The following is a 13818-nucleotide window of genomic DNA, read 5'->3' as shown; positions in this document are numbered from 1 at the left end:
ACATGGGGAAATTCCCTAAGACAGAGAAAAACAAAAGGAAAAACCTCCAACAAGGTGCTCCCAGATATCTCAGAGGACCACAAAAAAACATGGAGACATCAGGAGGCACTTGGAGGAGCCTGAGGAGTATCAAAAGCTGGTGAGAAAGAGCCCAGTGAGTAGAAGACAACAAAGATCAAGGTGTTAGGGAACGCTGCTTCCCACACAATGGGCTCACCAGGCTCTAGATCCCACCCTGTCCCTTTCCTCGTGTGTGGGGAGAGCACTGAGATGCAGTGGACACGCAGGGAGCTGAGGCTGCAGGAGGAAAAGATGACATGACTGAGCTGGTGCTCTCCAGAACTCTTTAATGCCAAAAGAACAGCACGTGGCCAGAGCTGCCACTGCTGAGGGATCACTCAGGGACAGCTGCCAACTCCACAGCTGCTCCCTCACTATGCAAACAGGTTAAGGGCACTCCTCTCCCCACACAGCAGCTCCAGCAGCTCACAGAACATCTGTGACCCCTGGGACTCTCTCTGTGCTGGCCTTGTTCTCCCCTGAGGCTGCTCCTCAGGAATGCCAGTGGAGGAATTCCCTCCATCACACTGGCATCCAGGCCTGGCACAGCCCCTCCAAGAGCTGCTGCTGCTTCTCCAGGACCTGCCCTCCACCACACCAACCAGCTTAACAGCCAAACTTGGCAACAGGAAAACCAACAACCCAAAACTAGAACCAACTCGAGGGCTGCCCGGGGACGTGGTGGCTGCCGTGGAACAGGAGGACAGCAGCCCTTATCCTCCAGAGCCAGCTCTCAAAACTGATGCAAATAACTCCAAGGAATGCTGGAACAGGGCCAGGAGCCCAGCAGGGCTGGGGCTCAGTCGTGGCTGTGGTAGAGCAGCTGCTACTTCAGCTGGCACCCTGCAGGGGAGAGAGAAAGGTCAGGCTGTGCCCTAAGCCCCAAACCCCCTCCTCTTGCATCCTGTGCTTAAATCAGAGATCCTCAGCTCAGAGCTGACAGTGTTCAGCCCTGCCAGCCAGCCTGGGTCCCTCCCTGCCCCATCCCACCCTGCCCAGAAGTGCCACAGCTCCACCTTCCCAGGGGACCCTTCAGGACTTTGGGAAAGGCTGTGCAAGGGCTCACCAAGGACTCAGCCAACGCCCGCAGAACGTACAGGGCTGCCACCACCTTGGCCTTCTCGTGCTCGCTCTGGCCCTGCCTGTCTGGTGAGATCCACATGAAGCCACTGATGGGCACCTGGGACCCTGGGATGGCCACTTGGTACCAGAAGTGCTGCCACCCGTTGGGGTTCACCTGGACACACTTGGTCCTGATCAGGGGTGTCCTCAGGTGATGCTTCCAGCACAGCGCGTTCAGGCAGTCCAGCACGTTCTGCAGCGACGGAAGCGGGGGCACTGCTGGGCTCTCACCTCCCTGCACCCAGCTGGATGGTGGCTCCTCCTCACAGAGCTGCAGCTTCTGCTTCAGCTGGGGATTCAGCCATTCCACCGTCATCTTTGCTTTCCCGAGCCTCAGGGTCCCTAGGAGACAGGAGATGCTCACCTACCCTCCAGCATCATCCCATCCCATCCCATCCCAACCCATCGATCTCCAGGATGTTAGGAGCAGCTTGATTTTAGGGCCAAGTTGAACAGGTATCAAAGCCAAATGCTTCTCAGCTGGGGCAGGAATGGGTACAAACCAAGACTTTGGAGGTGCTGGTTGGATGTCTGGGAAGTGTGTCCCATCAGGGCATTGCAGCCATGGGACAGGGCTCAGAGGGACTGAGCAGCTCTATCAGGAGTGTTTAAGGGACACTGAGGGGTTGGGCAGCTCCACTGGAAAGGTTTAATGACTTGGTTGATGTTCAGGGTGCTCTGAACTGGTGATGCTCCTGCTCTGAGCAGCCCCTTCACCCCACCACCAGGACTGCTGAAAATCAACAGCCCCATGGGCAGCTGGCATCCCACAGGACACAGGGAGAGAGCAAGGAGTGTCTCAAGGCTGAAGTCACCTTGCAGCCACATCTAGGAGTGGGAAGCCCAGCCCAACCAGCATTCCTGAGCACCACTCACCTTCCATCAGAGCTTTCTTGGCCAGGGCAGCAGCCTGGTGCGACCTGTACTTCAGTACTGCGAGCTTGGCCTGTTTCTGGGAGGGGCTGGCATGCAGGGTGACGCTACAGATGCCCTCGGTGACCCTCTGCAGCGTGGCCTCCAGCTTCTGCTGGCTCACCGAGGCGCCCAGGCCGCTGACGAGCAGCTCGCGCTTCTGCGTGCTCCAGCAGACGACGATGGCGCAGCCGCGGCGCAGCTGGAAGCGGTGGAAGGTGGCGATGGCGCGGCGCGCGTCCTGCCAGCACGCGTAGCGGGCGTAGGCGAAGCCGCGGTTCATCCCGCTGAACGTCATCATCAGGCGGAACTCGTAGAGCCGCCCCACGCTCCCGAACAGCGGCAGCAGCGTGTCCTCATAGATGTCCTGCGGCAGCCTGGCGATGTACACCTCGGTGCCGGCCGGCGGCGGGCCGCCCACCCAGCCTGCGGGGACATGGGGACGCTGTGACCGTAGCTGTAAAAACGGGACCACACTCCCAGTACTACAGTGATTCCAGCATTTATTATAATAAAAAGTAAAGGCCTAAAGTGTGGGGGCCCATGGGTCAAGCAGGAGCGTTCCCTTGAGGATGCTGCAGTGCTGGCAGCAATGGCCCCGTTGGTCCAGGTATGTGACCGTGTTCACAGGGGTCTTAGATCCTCGTCTCTCCCCTCATCCTGACTCCATGTTTCAGAAGGCTTGATTTATGATTTTATGATATATATATTATATTAAAGCTATACTAAAAGAATAGAAGAAAGGATTTCATCAGAAGGCTGGCTAAGAATAGATAAGAAGGAATGATAACAAAGGTTTGTGGCTTGGATAGAAAGTCCGAGCCAGCTGACTGTGATTGGCCATTAATTAGAAACAACCCCATGAGACCAATCACAGATGCACCTGTTGCATTCCACAGCAGCACATATCATTGTTTACATTTTGTTCCTGAGGCTTCTCAGCTTCTCAGGAGAAAAAATCCTAAGGAAAGGATTTTTCATAAAATGTGTGTGTGTGACACAGGCTCAGCGGCACCCTCCTTCCCTGGGTCAGAAGCCCCTTTTTAATCCTGGTTTTTGTCCCTTTGGATTGGTTTCTATCGGGATCCTTCATTTGCATGAAGGTTTAAGGTGCCATTACAGTTCTGTCCAGGCTGGCTTGTGGTGCACTTTACTGAGGTGTGTTATGGTATCTTAAGTACCATATTTCTTACAACTGCCCTTTTAACCCCTTTTACCATAACCAAACTATAGTACATGCTTAACAATTATCAAGTATTTTACAGCAGTTTCTAACCTATTTTTAACAAGGGTGAGTCCCCTCCCTGCCCCACTCTGCCATACCTGGGGGAGGGCCCCCGTAGCGCCTCTGCCCGTTGATCTGCACCAGCTCGATGCCCGTCTCCTTCTCCCAGGCCAGCAGGGCCATCTTGTTGGCCTCGTTGATTTTGTTCTTCCATGTCTGAAGGAGGAGATGGTGCTGGTGATTTGTGAGCAAAGAGCTTTCAGCCTCCCAGCTGGGAGCATCCCAACCCCATGAGGGAACCACAAGATCCAGTGCTGGCCAGCACTTGGAGGGGCAAACAAACTCCTCTGCTCTCAGGGAACCTGAGGAGCCTCCCAACACTCCCATCCCAAGAACTGTCCAAGCCTGCTCCACCTGACACAAAGTCCAGCAACTCTGTTAGAGCCCAAAAACCAGTTTCCTACAGCTCTGCAAGGGCTTGGAAAGCCAAAACACAGGGACCAGTTGTCTGGTGCTGCAAGAGGGAGCTGGAGCACAGAGCCAAGGTGACCCATTGCATCATGACTGCTTTAAAGGGAAAGACACTGGGTTACATTGAATATTGGGAAGAAAATCATCCTGTGAAGGTGGTGAGGCCCTGGCACAGGTTGCCCAGGGAAGCTGTGGCTGCCCCACCCCTGGGAGTGTTCAAGGCCAGGTTGGATGGGGCTTGGAGCAACCTGGGATGGTGGAAGGTTGCCTGCCAGCACAGAAGAGAAAATATTAAAGAGAAACAAGAACTGACCACTGAACTGGAAAGCAGCTGAGTTATTATTACTGTCCTTGAAAATAGAACAGCTGCAGAGACAGTTACAGGAGGACAAAAAGGAAAACAAAAGTTGGAGGAAAAAGTGTAGCTAATGCTTACACGGGCTCCAAGTGCTCCTGACTGCACAGATTAGAAAATTAACTGCATCTCCGGAAGATGTGCCAAATCCTTGGCCTTGTTACAAAATGAAATGAAATTACAAAAGACACAGCTTTTAATGAACAATTGTCGAGGTGTGCTACTGAAATGTTAGAACACGAGGAAATCCCCACCTGTGGAACACTAACTGCATGCATTTCTGGTATCACCACGAAATTCACTCCATCCCACAATTCAGTAATATGGGTGAGATGTGGGATGAAGTAATTTTCATGGGGATACCAAGAATTCTATGTGCAATGTCAGACTAATTGACCATTCCCAAGAACTAGGATTACAGTTTGTCCATTGAGAAAACAGAGGTGGAAAGAATTATTTAATCAAGTGTTATTTTCAAGAATTCCAAAAATTGCAATTATCCTCCCCTGGGGCAAAGGTGAAAGAAACTCCTGACTAAAGTTAGCAAGAAAATGTAAAAGCTGTATGATTTCCAACAGGAGCAGTACACCCCACAATCCTGTCACAGCAGGATGGAGCTTTTCCCAGCATGGCACCTAAAGGCAACTTGCTTCAAACTGGCACTGACCAAGGGTACCTTTGATAGTATAGGGATAAAATGTTTCCAAAATCATGGAATATTCAGGGGAGTTGGAAAGGAGGGATAGGCCTGGTAAGCCCTGGGAAAATGTTAGGCTGCACCTGTATAATCATTTGATGACTATGATAAATTGCATGATTGTTAGATGCAATGATTGTTTGGTAATTGGATATAATTATTGTTTAATCATAACAAGAATCATGAGAAACGATGTTTGGCGGGTTTGATGGAGTTTACAAAATCCATGCTTGGATGAAATCAATGTATGCAATAGAACAATGTAAGTGTAATAATTAATATGTAGTTATATAATGATAAGGGTATAAAAACGTGTTCATCCCGAACCCATATCAGAGTCAGATTTGGGTCTGTGCCCCTGACACCCAGAGCTCTTCAATAAAAGCACCTGCATAGAATCATTCTGTGATTGCGTGTTCTTGAACATCTTCACTGCTTAGCTGGACTGCATTTCAGGAGACAGAACACAGATGTTCTAAATGGGAAAAGCGACTTTTATCTCTAGTCTGAGCAGTGAAACGAGCTCACATTTTCCACGTAAGTAGGTACAATGGGCCAAAAAGGCAGAATTCAGTGGGTTTTTCATAGCCCATATTACCCCAGTCAAATGGAGGCACAGAATGGGTTAATGGCCTATTGAAAAAGAGCCTGAAGCCACACAAGGCTGAGGGACATACTCAGGGTAAATAATCGCTGTGACCTCAGTGTGCATTTTATGCAAACCTTAATGAGGTGCTCCACCTTCCATTTAAAGGGAATCTGACAGCTTTACAACCAATCAGGACAAAGTGTTACTGTAAAAGTAGCACAGAACAATGCCTGAGACTAACTAAACCTCGGGGCACACTCACTTGGGAATCTACGGAGAGCAGTGTCTCCAAAAAGTACAAAACAATTAGTGCACCGTGGCTTTCCCCTGTTTTTAACGGGATAATAACCTGTCCGGGCAAACCCCGACGAGACTTGTATTATTTTACTTTTTCAGAAAATGATACCAGCATGTCTCCACTGAAAATCAAGTTATCCATTGAAGGAACGCTTATTCTCCTCACAGAAGGAATCAGCACCAGAATGAACCAGACTGAGCACACAAATCACCAAACCTGACCTCCGGATGGAAACCTTCACTTTCTCCCTCTGTAATGGTCACTGTGCTAATGGCTGTAACCATGCCTAAGCCTGAATGCATTTCGATGATCATTGCTAATGAATAATTAGCAATGCTAATGATTCTCCTAAATTTGTACAATTAGCATTGATAATTGTACGAATTTAGGAGCTCAGCCGAATAACATGAATTTGGCAGAGGGAAATACAGCCGTAATATGTGAAGCACAACTTTCAGCCAAAAAGAGGAGAAATTGATTTACTCAGCTTCCAATACTGACACAAAATATGAAAGGGAAGTTTTGGTGGAGATATGTATCCATAGCTATAAGTGAGTAATGCATACTACCACAACAAAAACGAATTTAAACCTCACAATGCATTCCACTACCTCCCAGGCTCCTGGGAAATCTGATCTCCGCAAATTTCTAAAATTGGACGCTATGCCGTCAAATACACCAGCCAAAACAAGTCTTATTTAATCCTTCATGGTCCTCAAAGCAGCGGAATTGTCAATGGAGGTTAATATCTCCGCAATTAAACCGGCCATTTCTGTCTAGTCCATGTGGTCGGCACGGTGGCATGGCCGGATCCCGATCCTCCAAACCCATCGGGGTAGGAGCTGTCCTGGGGACAGAGCTGGGTGCATTGAGCACCGTGGCTGTCCTAGCAAACAAAATAAACTCAGTAACAAGTGATTTATACGAATTGAAACATCCGTTTCGACCTTCCTTATCAGCATTAGGAACTGGCCCTTTTCGGATACCTCAACGGGAAAGGATGGAGATAAAAGATCACCAGCAAATAGTGATAAATACCGATAAACAGTGATAAAAGATCACCAGCTAATAGTGAATGCCACGAGGTGGTGGCACCTCTCCACCTCCAAGGGATTTCATCTTTTATGAAGAATAAAAACCACCTTCGGACGCGGGTGGGAATCCCCACTGGGGGAACACGTGCTCAGAGCGGGATAAACCCAGCCGCGTTCCGTCCTCGGAGCCTCGTGGCCCGGTGCCGCGGCGGATCCCAGCTCAGGGAACCGGCCCGAGGGTGCCTGGGCTGTGTGGGGAGGCAGGACGGGCTCTGCTGGCACAGCCCCGGGGCTAACGGGGCTGACCCCGGGCGCGGCGGCTCCGCTCTGGGGCTGGGGTCGGGGCCAGGGTCGGGGTCTGGAGCAGCCCTGCCTGCGCTCCCAGCCGGGCCGGAGCCGGGACCGGGACCAGCTCCCAGCCGGGGCCGGGGCTCGGATCCCCGCCGAGCTCGCTCCGTGCCGCCCCGGCAGCCCTCACCTTCTCGTCCATCCCGCCGCTCCTCCCGTGCTTTCCCGCCGTTCTGGCCGCTCCTGCGGTCCGGGCCGGGGTAGGAAGGGAGGCAGCGCCGCCCCGCACCGCGTCGCTCCTCCCCGGATGGACCCTGGCAGCACTCTCGGGGGTCGCGCCCTGCTCTGCCTTGGCCTGCTTTGCCTTGGCCTGTTTTGCCTTTCCTTCGTGTACTTGTTCACTTGTGCACAAGGGAAGACAAGGAGTTGCTGTAAGAGGTACAGCAGCACCACCAAACTCTCCTAACAGAAGCGTCAGGGTTAGAAGAGACCTTCAAGACCACCCAGTCCAATCATCAGTGTCATTCAGTGTCATCAGACCTCAGATAACAACGGCCGGGTTTGAACCTATTCGTACTTCTTGCTGCTTGTTCCAATACCTGCTCACAAAGACGAATTTTGGGGGGTTCAGAAACATCTACTGAAAGAAATCCTTCAAACAATGATGCCCAGGAGAGTGCATTAGCCTAAATCTCCGCTGTGTTACGAAGTGCATCTGTGTGAGAGAGTCTGAGCTGTTCGTGGTTCTTGGCTCCGTTTTGGAGGCACCCCATGCTCTGCTGTACCAGCTCCGGGGTGAGGACCGTGGTGGGGCCGTGGTGGTGAAACCCGATCTGCTCGAGCCAGAGGGGTGCACACCCAGCACCGGAGGCTCTGGGAGTTGAGCCAGGTTAGGGAGAAGGCCATACAGACCGTGGTGTTTGTTTTTGTGCCAATGTCCTCCCCTGGCCACAAAGAAGGGTGAGGAACATTCACCCACTTGGGGCTGAAGGCTTTTGTCCTTTCTGGGACATAACTGGCTTAACTGCTGAAGTGAGAGGCAGGGTCATGCCTTAAAAGGGGTCATAAACCACCAAAGACCCTTCAGACAGTGTAAAATTCCCCTCCCCAGGGCAGGTACTCACATGTTCCATCTAAACCTAAATTGTATTTACCCACTGACCCTGGTGTTCCTTGGGCTATCCCCCACCCTGATGGATCAAGATTGTGAGCGCCACTCAGACCAGACGCCAAAACTGCAACAATCAAGTCCCTTCAGTCAAGTCTAGTTACTGATCCACAGTTATGAGATCTTTCCACTCTTATCCTTCCCTCCACTTTCTTTCTTACACTTTTTCTTACCTGTTATTCCTATGCTTTTATATTGCTGCTTTACTATAGATAACAACCACAGTGGCCACATCTCTGCTTTCCACTGCTTCTAAACAGATCTAAAATGGACCCTACATATTTTTATCTACAAACACCACTCATCCAGTGTCATTTCACCTCCAATGCTTCCCAGTGGATCCATTAACTGGAATTCTGGTTCCTCCTGCTGTGGCAGCTCAGCATTTCTGGTACAGGGATGCAGCCCCACTGTTCCAGACCCCAAAGAACAATTCCAGCCATCCACAGCATTGTCACTTGCCAGGCTATACTCACTTATTCCATAAAGCCACAAATAGGATCTTGCAGGTCCAGATAATGACCAATATCTCACAAAATTGTGGAAGGAAAAAAATAATACTATAAACCTTGAAATACAGACATGAACAAAAAATCATAGCAAAGAAATATAAATTGAAACAAAATTGTAATGATTTTTAAAAACTTTAAGTTTTTGGGTTTCTTCCTTAAGAAGGAAGAAGTAGCTCATTCAGCCAGTCTGGACGAGCTGTCCTTTATATTTCTAAAGATAAACTGCTTGGCTATACCACTGTCTTGGTAAAAATCCAAGAGCAAGTAGAAAGGGAAGTTAATGAATCATATCCACAAGGAAAAAATTGCTAGTGATCCAGGTTCATAAAATGATGAAACACAGCTAAAATAGGCTCTGCTCACCCAAGTACCTGCAAATGGAAACTCACTTTAGCAATGTGGCTATTTGTGCAGTGCTGCTGTAAAATGTAACTAGGCTTCTTAGTATTTTGAGTAGAAAAATGACTGATTTTTCCAAAGAATTAGGAACTCATTCCCACCTCTAGCTAACGTCAGCTCGCTTTTCCGGGATACATCTCAGCAAGCCAAGGTGCTGCCACTAGATGGCAAAGTGAGACTGAATCTTCTCCCCTACACAATCTCAAATTTTGTTCATTGGACGGAGATAAAAGAGAAAAACATTAGTATATTTTTATCTATTGCAACCTTCTGCCATTTTTCTGGGAAACAGTGGTTGCAGGTATTCAATATGTGAATGGGAAGGTGTGTTATGTGATCAAGGTGAGATCCTGCTCTGCTGCCACTTTAATCCACATCTCAGAGAAGAGCCCTGACAGAGCAGGTCTTCAATGGACAAAGACTTTTGGCCTGTGCTGGCCCCCCTTCATAATGAGCCAGACGATAAAAATAATTGTCTTACATCCATTTATAGTACAATACATGTGTACAGTTTAAAATATATGCAAAATGCTTCTTTATAAGAAAGAAAAGCCTCTTATTCATGTTATTTTGAACATAACAATGAAAAGTTGAACAGCACGGGATGTTCAACAGTTCAGCTCCTTGGAAACTCTAAGCCAGTCATAGAGAGGAACATAAAGATTGAAAACAAAACTAACATTAAAACCAAAACTATACCAAGATGATGTTGGCTAGCAGCAGCTTTTTTTTTTTCTCCCAGTCACCTGTGTATTTTCTGGTCTGTGAAATTCACTCTTGAAAACTTTCAGGACTGGCAACATCTTTTCCTGAGAAGGTCTGAAATGAGTATATGTTAGTGGAAAAGCTATAGAAACTTTTTTCATTTTTCACAGCATTGCAAAATCACAAGTGCTTTTCTTACTGGTCAGCAAGCTATTGAAATATTTAGAGAATTGGAAATCTATTGGATTGGAATCCAGTTCTGAGTTTGTGTATGGACAGGAACATTGCAACTGCAACAATGACCAAAATCCAAGGTTGGCAAGCAGTTTACGGTATAAACTCTGCAAGTTTCTATAGAACTGAAGCTACAAAGTAGCTTTGTGTAGTTTATAAAACAACTGCCTGACTGGATAAAAGGAGATCACTTAGAAACAGTGTCAGAGCTGCTCACAGGTGTCAATAGTTCATTTGATTGAAATAGCAAAATGGGTTGAGTTACAATAATCATCATATCTTTAGCTTTGTCTCAGAGAATCTGACACAGCTGGACTGGGCTTAGTCATTAATTAAAACCACTTCACATGCTGGGTAAACAATTCTCCAAATCACATTCCAGAGGAGCAAAATATGGAGAAGCTGAGGCTTCTCATCTTCCCAGGAGAAGAAATCCTGGCGAAGGGATTTTTCATAAAATATCATGGTAACAAAACGGTGTGTTTTTAACGTGCTTCATCTTTGCCTTAGGCTCCAATGTCTCCGTCAAAGTGGTGAGCTCAGGTACAAACCCAGTGTGCTCACTGGCAGAGCTCTGTACCCGAAGGCACTGTTAGTTCAGGAGGGTCATGTCCAAAGCAGAACATTTCCAGGTGTCCTTTTGGCCCCCTCGGTGTCCCAGGACAGCTGACCCTGTGAACTGAGCTGCCCTGAGCAGCCCAAGTGCTGCAGGAGAGTCCTTCAGTCCCCAATTCCTCCTTCTCAAGCTTGCAGCAGCTTTTCTGGTTAGCAGAGCCCTTCCCAGCTCATGAGAACGACTGACTGCTAGTGTCACAAAGTTTATCTCCTTTTTTTCCTTCCCTCATCTCCAACTTCCCTTTCTCAGGCTTAGCAAGCATTTTTTTCAGTCTTTCCTGAGCAGACAGCTCTGTTGAAGTCTCCTAAGTGTTCTCTGCATTTGTTTGCAGCATTTCTGGACAAACCAGACACATTATGTCACTTATGACTCAAACAGAGGGGAATAAAACATGTTCCTGAGCAAACTGCTCTTGCTAGAATATCTCTGAGTACTTGCCTTATTTTTTACAGGACTTTAGTAGATATTTGATTCTCTTTGATTTCTGAATAGAGTCCAGCTGCACTCTGCAGTGGCTGTATTTTAGGATTTCAGACCTTTTGGAATTGCCCAAACTCCAGCTTGACACCTGCTCAGAGGAACACAATTCACTGGCAAGGGAAAAGACACTTCTTCAAGTATTCATATTTTTTTTCCATCCAGAAAAATCTTTGCTGAGGATTGAGTTCCTATAGAGAACACTTTTTTTTTTTTTTGTTTGCTCCATGTGAACTTGGATTTGAAGCCAGTGTCTCAGACAGAGTTTTATTCAAGCCATTCCTTGCAGAGGCAGGTAGGTTGGTTGCATTTACCTCAGCTGCTGTTCCCATTAAAGTCTCATATTCAGGGTCCATCTCCTGCCCTGGCAGTCACCAGTGTGGGGAGGAAGCTTCAAAGTTCCATTCCTACAAATGGCTTTTTCAAATTGGCCTCATTGTGAAGGTGAATATCCTGATATTTTCCCCACGGAGAGTTTAACTCACACCTGAGCCAGGTGTGGAAGGGAGGACACCGAGGTGGTGAAAACCATTTTCCCACCTCACAGGGTCTGCTTCTCTTATCTCCCTTATCTGCTCTGAACCCAGAGCTAAGCAAAGGGCAGTTTGTTGTGCTCATCCTCCCGAGGTGGGTGGATAAAATAATAAAATATCTGAAATTTCAGAAAATATCTGAACTCCCTTGGCCCCAGGGCTGTTCTTATGATCAGAGATTTGTCCACCACACATCCAAAGCCTCTCCTTCCCTTTGGCCTGGCCTCAGCAAAGCACCAAATGAATGCTGACATTGCAGTCTCTCACAGTTACAGGTCGGTAATTCAGCCTGGCATTGGGCATGCCATGTTAAAAGGGCAGCTCTGGGCTGTCCAGGGTAAACATTACCAGGGTAAAAGGAAGAATCTACTGCAAAATCTACCCCCAAATTTTAAAAACAAATTTGGGCAGGACAAAAGAAAACCACTTCATGAAGATCCACTTTGGTTTGGGAGTGAGATGAACATGAAGATAAAATTCTTCCAAGGTTTGAACTTTTTTTTTTGTTTGGCTCTAAGGATATGGACAACTAACCTGAGTTATTCTAGAAAAATAAACCCTTCTGAAAGTGGTTCAAACTCCACTTAAAGCAGGGACAGAAGACAGAGAGAAAATGGAAAATGTTGCTGCTCTTTGAAGCAGCAGAATGTTGGCAGTGTGAATTTCCCCCCTCTGTTGACTGAAATGGTTTGAGTCTCACATTTTCAAACATCAATCACCACACCATCACTGCATCAGAAAGAACTTACCATTGGCAGCTGTTACTGAGGAGACACTTTTTTGTGTGAAGGTTGTGTCACTGCAGGCTATAAAATACCTATGAAACACCTTGATCTTTAAAAAGAGGGAAAAAAGTCTCAATAAAAAGATATGCAGTAAAGTCAGTGTTCCTGAGCTTTCCAAAATCTAAGAGCTTAAAATCCATCTCATGAGATTGCCAGCTGCTGGAGTATATCTGAAAATTCAAATATAGAAAATACAAAGTGGTGTTTCCTCAGCAAGCCTTACTGGGGCACCACATCTGATGTGTTCATGATGTTACAAAAGGAGTTGTAGAGAAAGACAGAGCTCAAGCTTGTGTGCAGCTGGGTTTTGCAAGAAATGCATGAAATCTGCACATAGCTATGATATACCCAGTGCCACACACAGGATGCAAGCAAATAATAATAAAACCATGTGTTAGAATTTCTGTGTTGGCTGCTCTGAGCCTGGGAGATTCAGAGGTAACAGCTTTCCTCCTTCCTCAGCATCAGGATAAACAATGCTGGAATTCTCCTATTGCACCACCAGCATAAATTTTGACCAGACTAATTAGTTTCATATTAGTACAAATAAGGAGTAACACATTGCAATTAGATCTGCTACACTGGGTTCGGGATGGAAACCAGATAGAAGGTAATGAAACACATCTTAGAACAAACAATTAGAAATTTAACACAGGCTTCTTCCTGTCTCCCTGTGAAATCAGGGGCTGTGATGGGATCTCTGAGGTGGATTTTGTAATCTCCCCTTTACCACTGCTCACAATACACCAGCAAAGCAACTTTTCCTTTCTTTGGCACCCGTTCATTCAGTCCTGTTTCATCCCCGGTCCTAGGGGTGATAATATTTCTGTGATATTGTCAGGACATGCCTCAGATGATTCACACAGGTACTTTCAAATAAGAACCCAGAAAACACAGCTGTAGCATGTATTTGATAAATGCTACTCTGCTTAGAACAGCTGTGACAGCAATTTAATTTCAGGGAGTTTTAAACACCATGCTGCCATCATTGACCAGAATTTCTCCAGAAAAAACAAAGCCACTCTAAATCAGACTCTGAATTTCAAAAGGAAAGCTCTTACTGTGAAAACTTGTAGGTTTGATCTCAAATATATGCACTGGTGTGCAGCACCTGCAGATTGCAGGCACGAGGTTAGGAGGCCCTCAGTGACTGGGGACAAAAGGGATGCATTTCATTTCTCCAGAAAAAGAGGAAATTTCCTTCCCAGTGCTTCAGAACTGTGCCCCCATTCTTACCAGCCCAGGAAGCCCAGGAATTGCCACCTTTAGTGCAGTCTGATGGAGGAGTGAGCCCAAGGATCACAGCAGCTCAGCTTTGGAAGGAGGCTGCACAACAAG

At 47.4% G+C, this 13818-nt stretch overlaps 1 protein-coding gene across 1 annotated transcript; it reads right to left on the bottom strand.

Moving 5' to 3' along the window:
- Positions 1-340: 340 nt before the first annotated feature.
- On the bottom strand, positions 341-12529 carry DND1 (DND microRNA-mediated repression inhibitor 1). The gene is made up of 5 exons (XM_074552304.1): positions 12445-12529; positions 3418-3535; positions 2059-2520; positions 1127-1524; positions 341-903 (listed from the first exon to the last, which is right to left on the bottom strand). The coding sequence occupies exons 1-5, from the start codon at positions 12445-12447 to the stop codon at positions 892-894; spliced, it is 993 nt and encodes a 330-aa protein (XP_074408405.1). The 5' UTR covers positions 12448-12529; the 3' UTR covers positions 341-891.
- Positions 12530-13818: the final 1289 nt, after the last annotated feature.

The sequence above is a fragment of the Zonotrichia albicollis genome, chromosome 15 (assembly GCF_047830755.1).
Source record: "Zonotrichia albicollis isolate bZonAlb1 chromosome 15, bZonAlb1.hap1, whole genome shotgun sequence".
NCBI classification, from domain to species: Eukaryota; Metazoa; Chordata; class Aves; order Passeriformes; family Passerellidae; genus Zonotrichia; species Zonotrichia albicollis.
The sequence above is the reverse complement of the archived record's forward strand: the minus strand, read 5'-3'. Positions and strand labels throughout refer to the sequence as shown.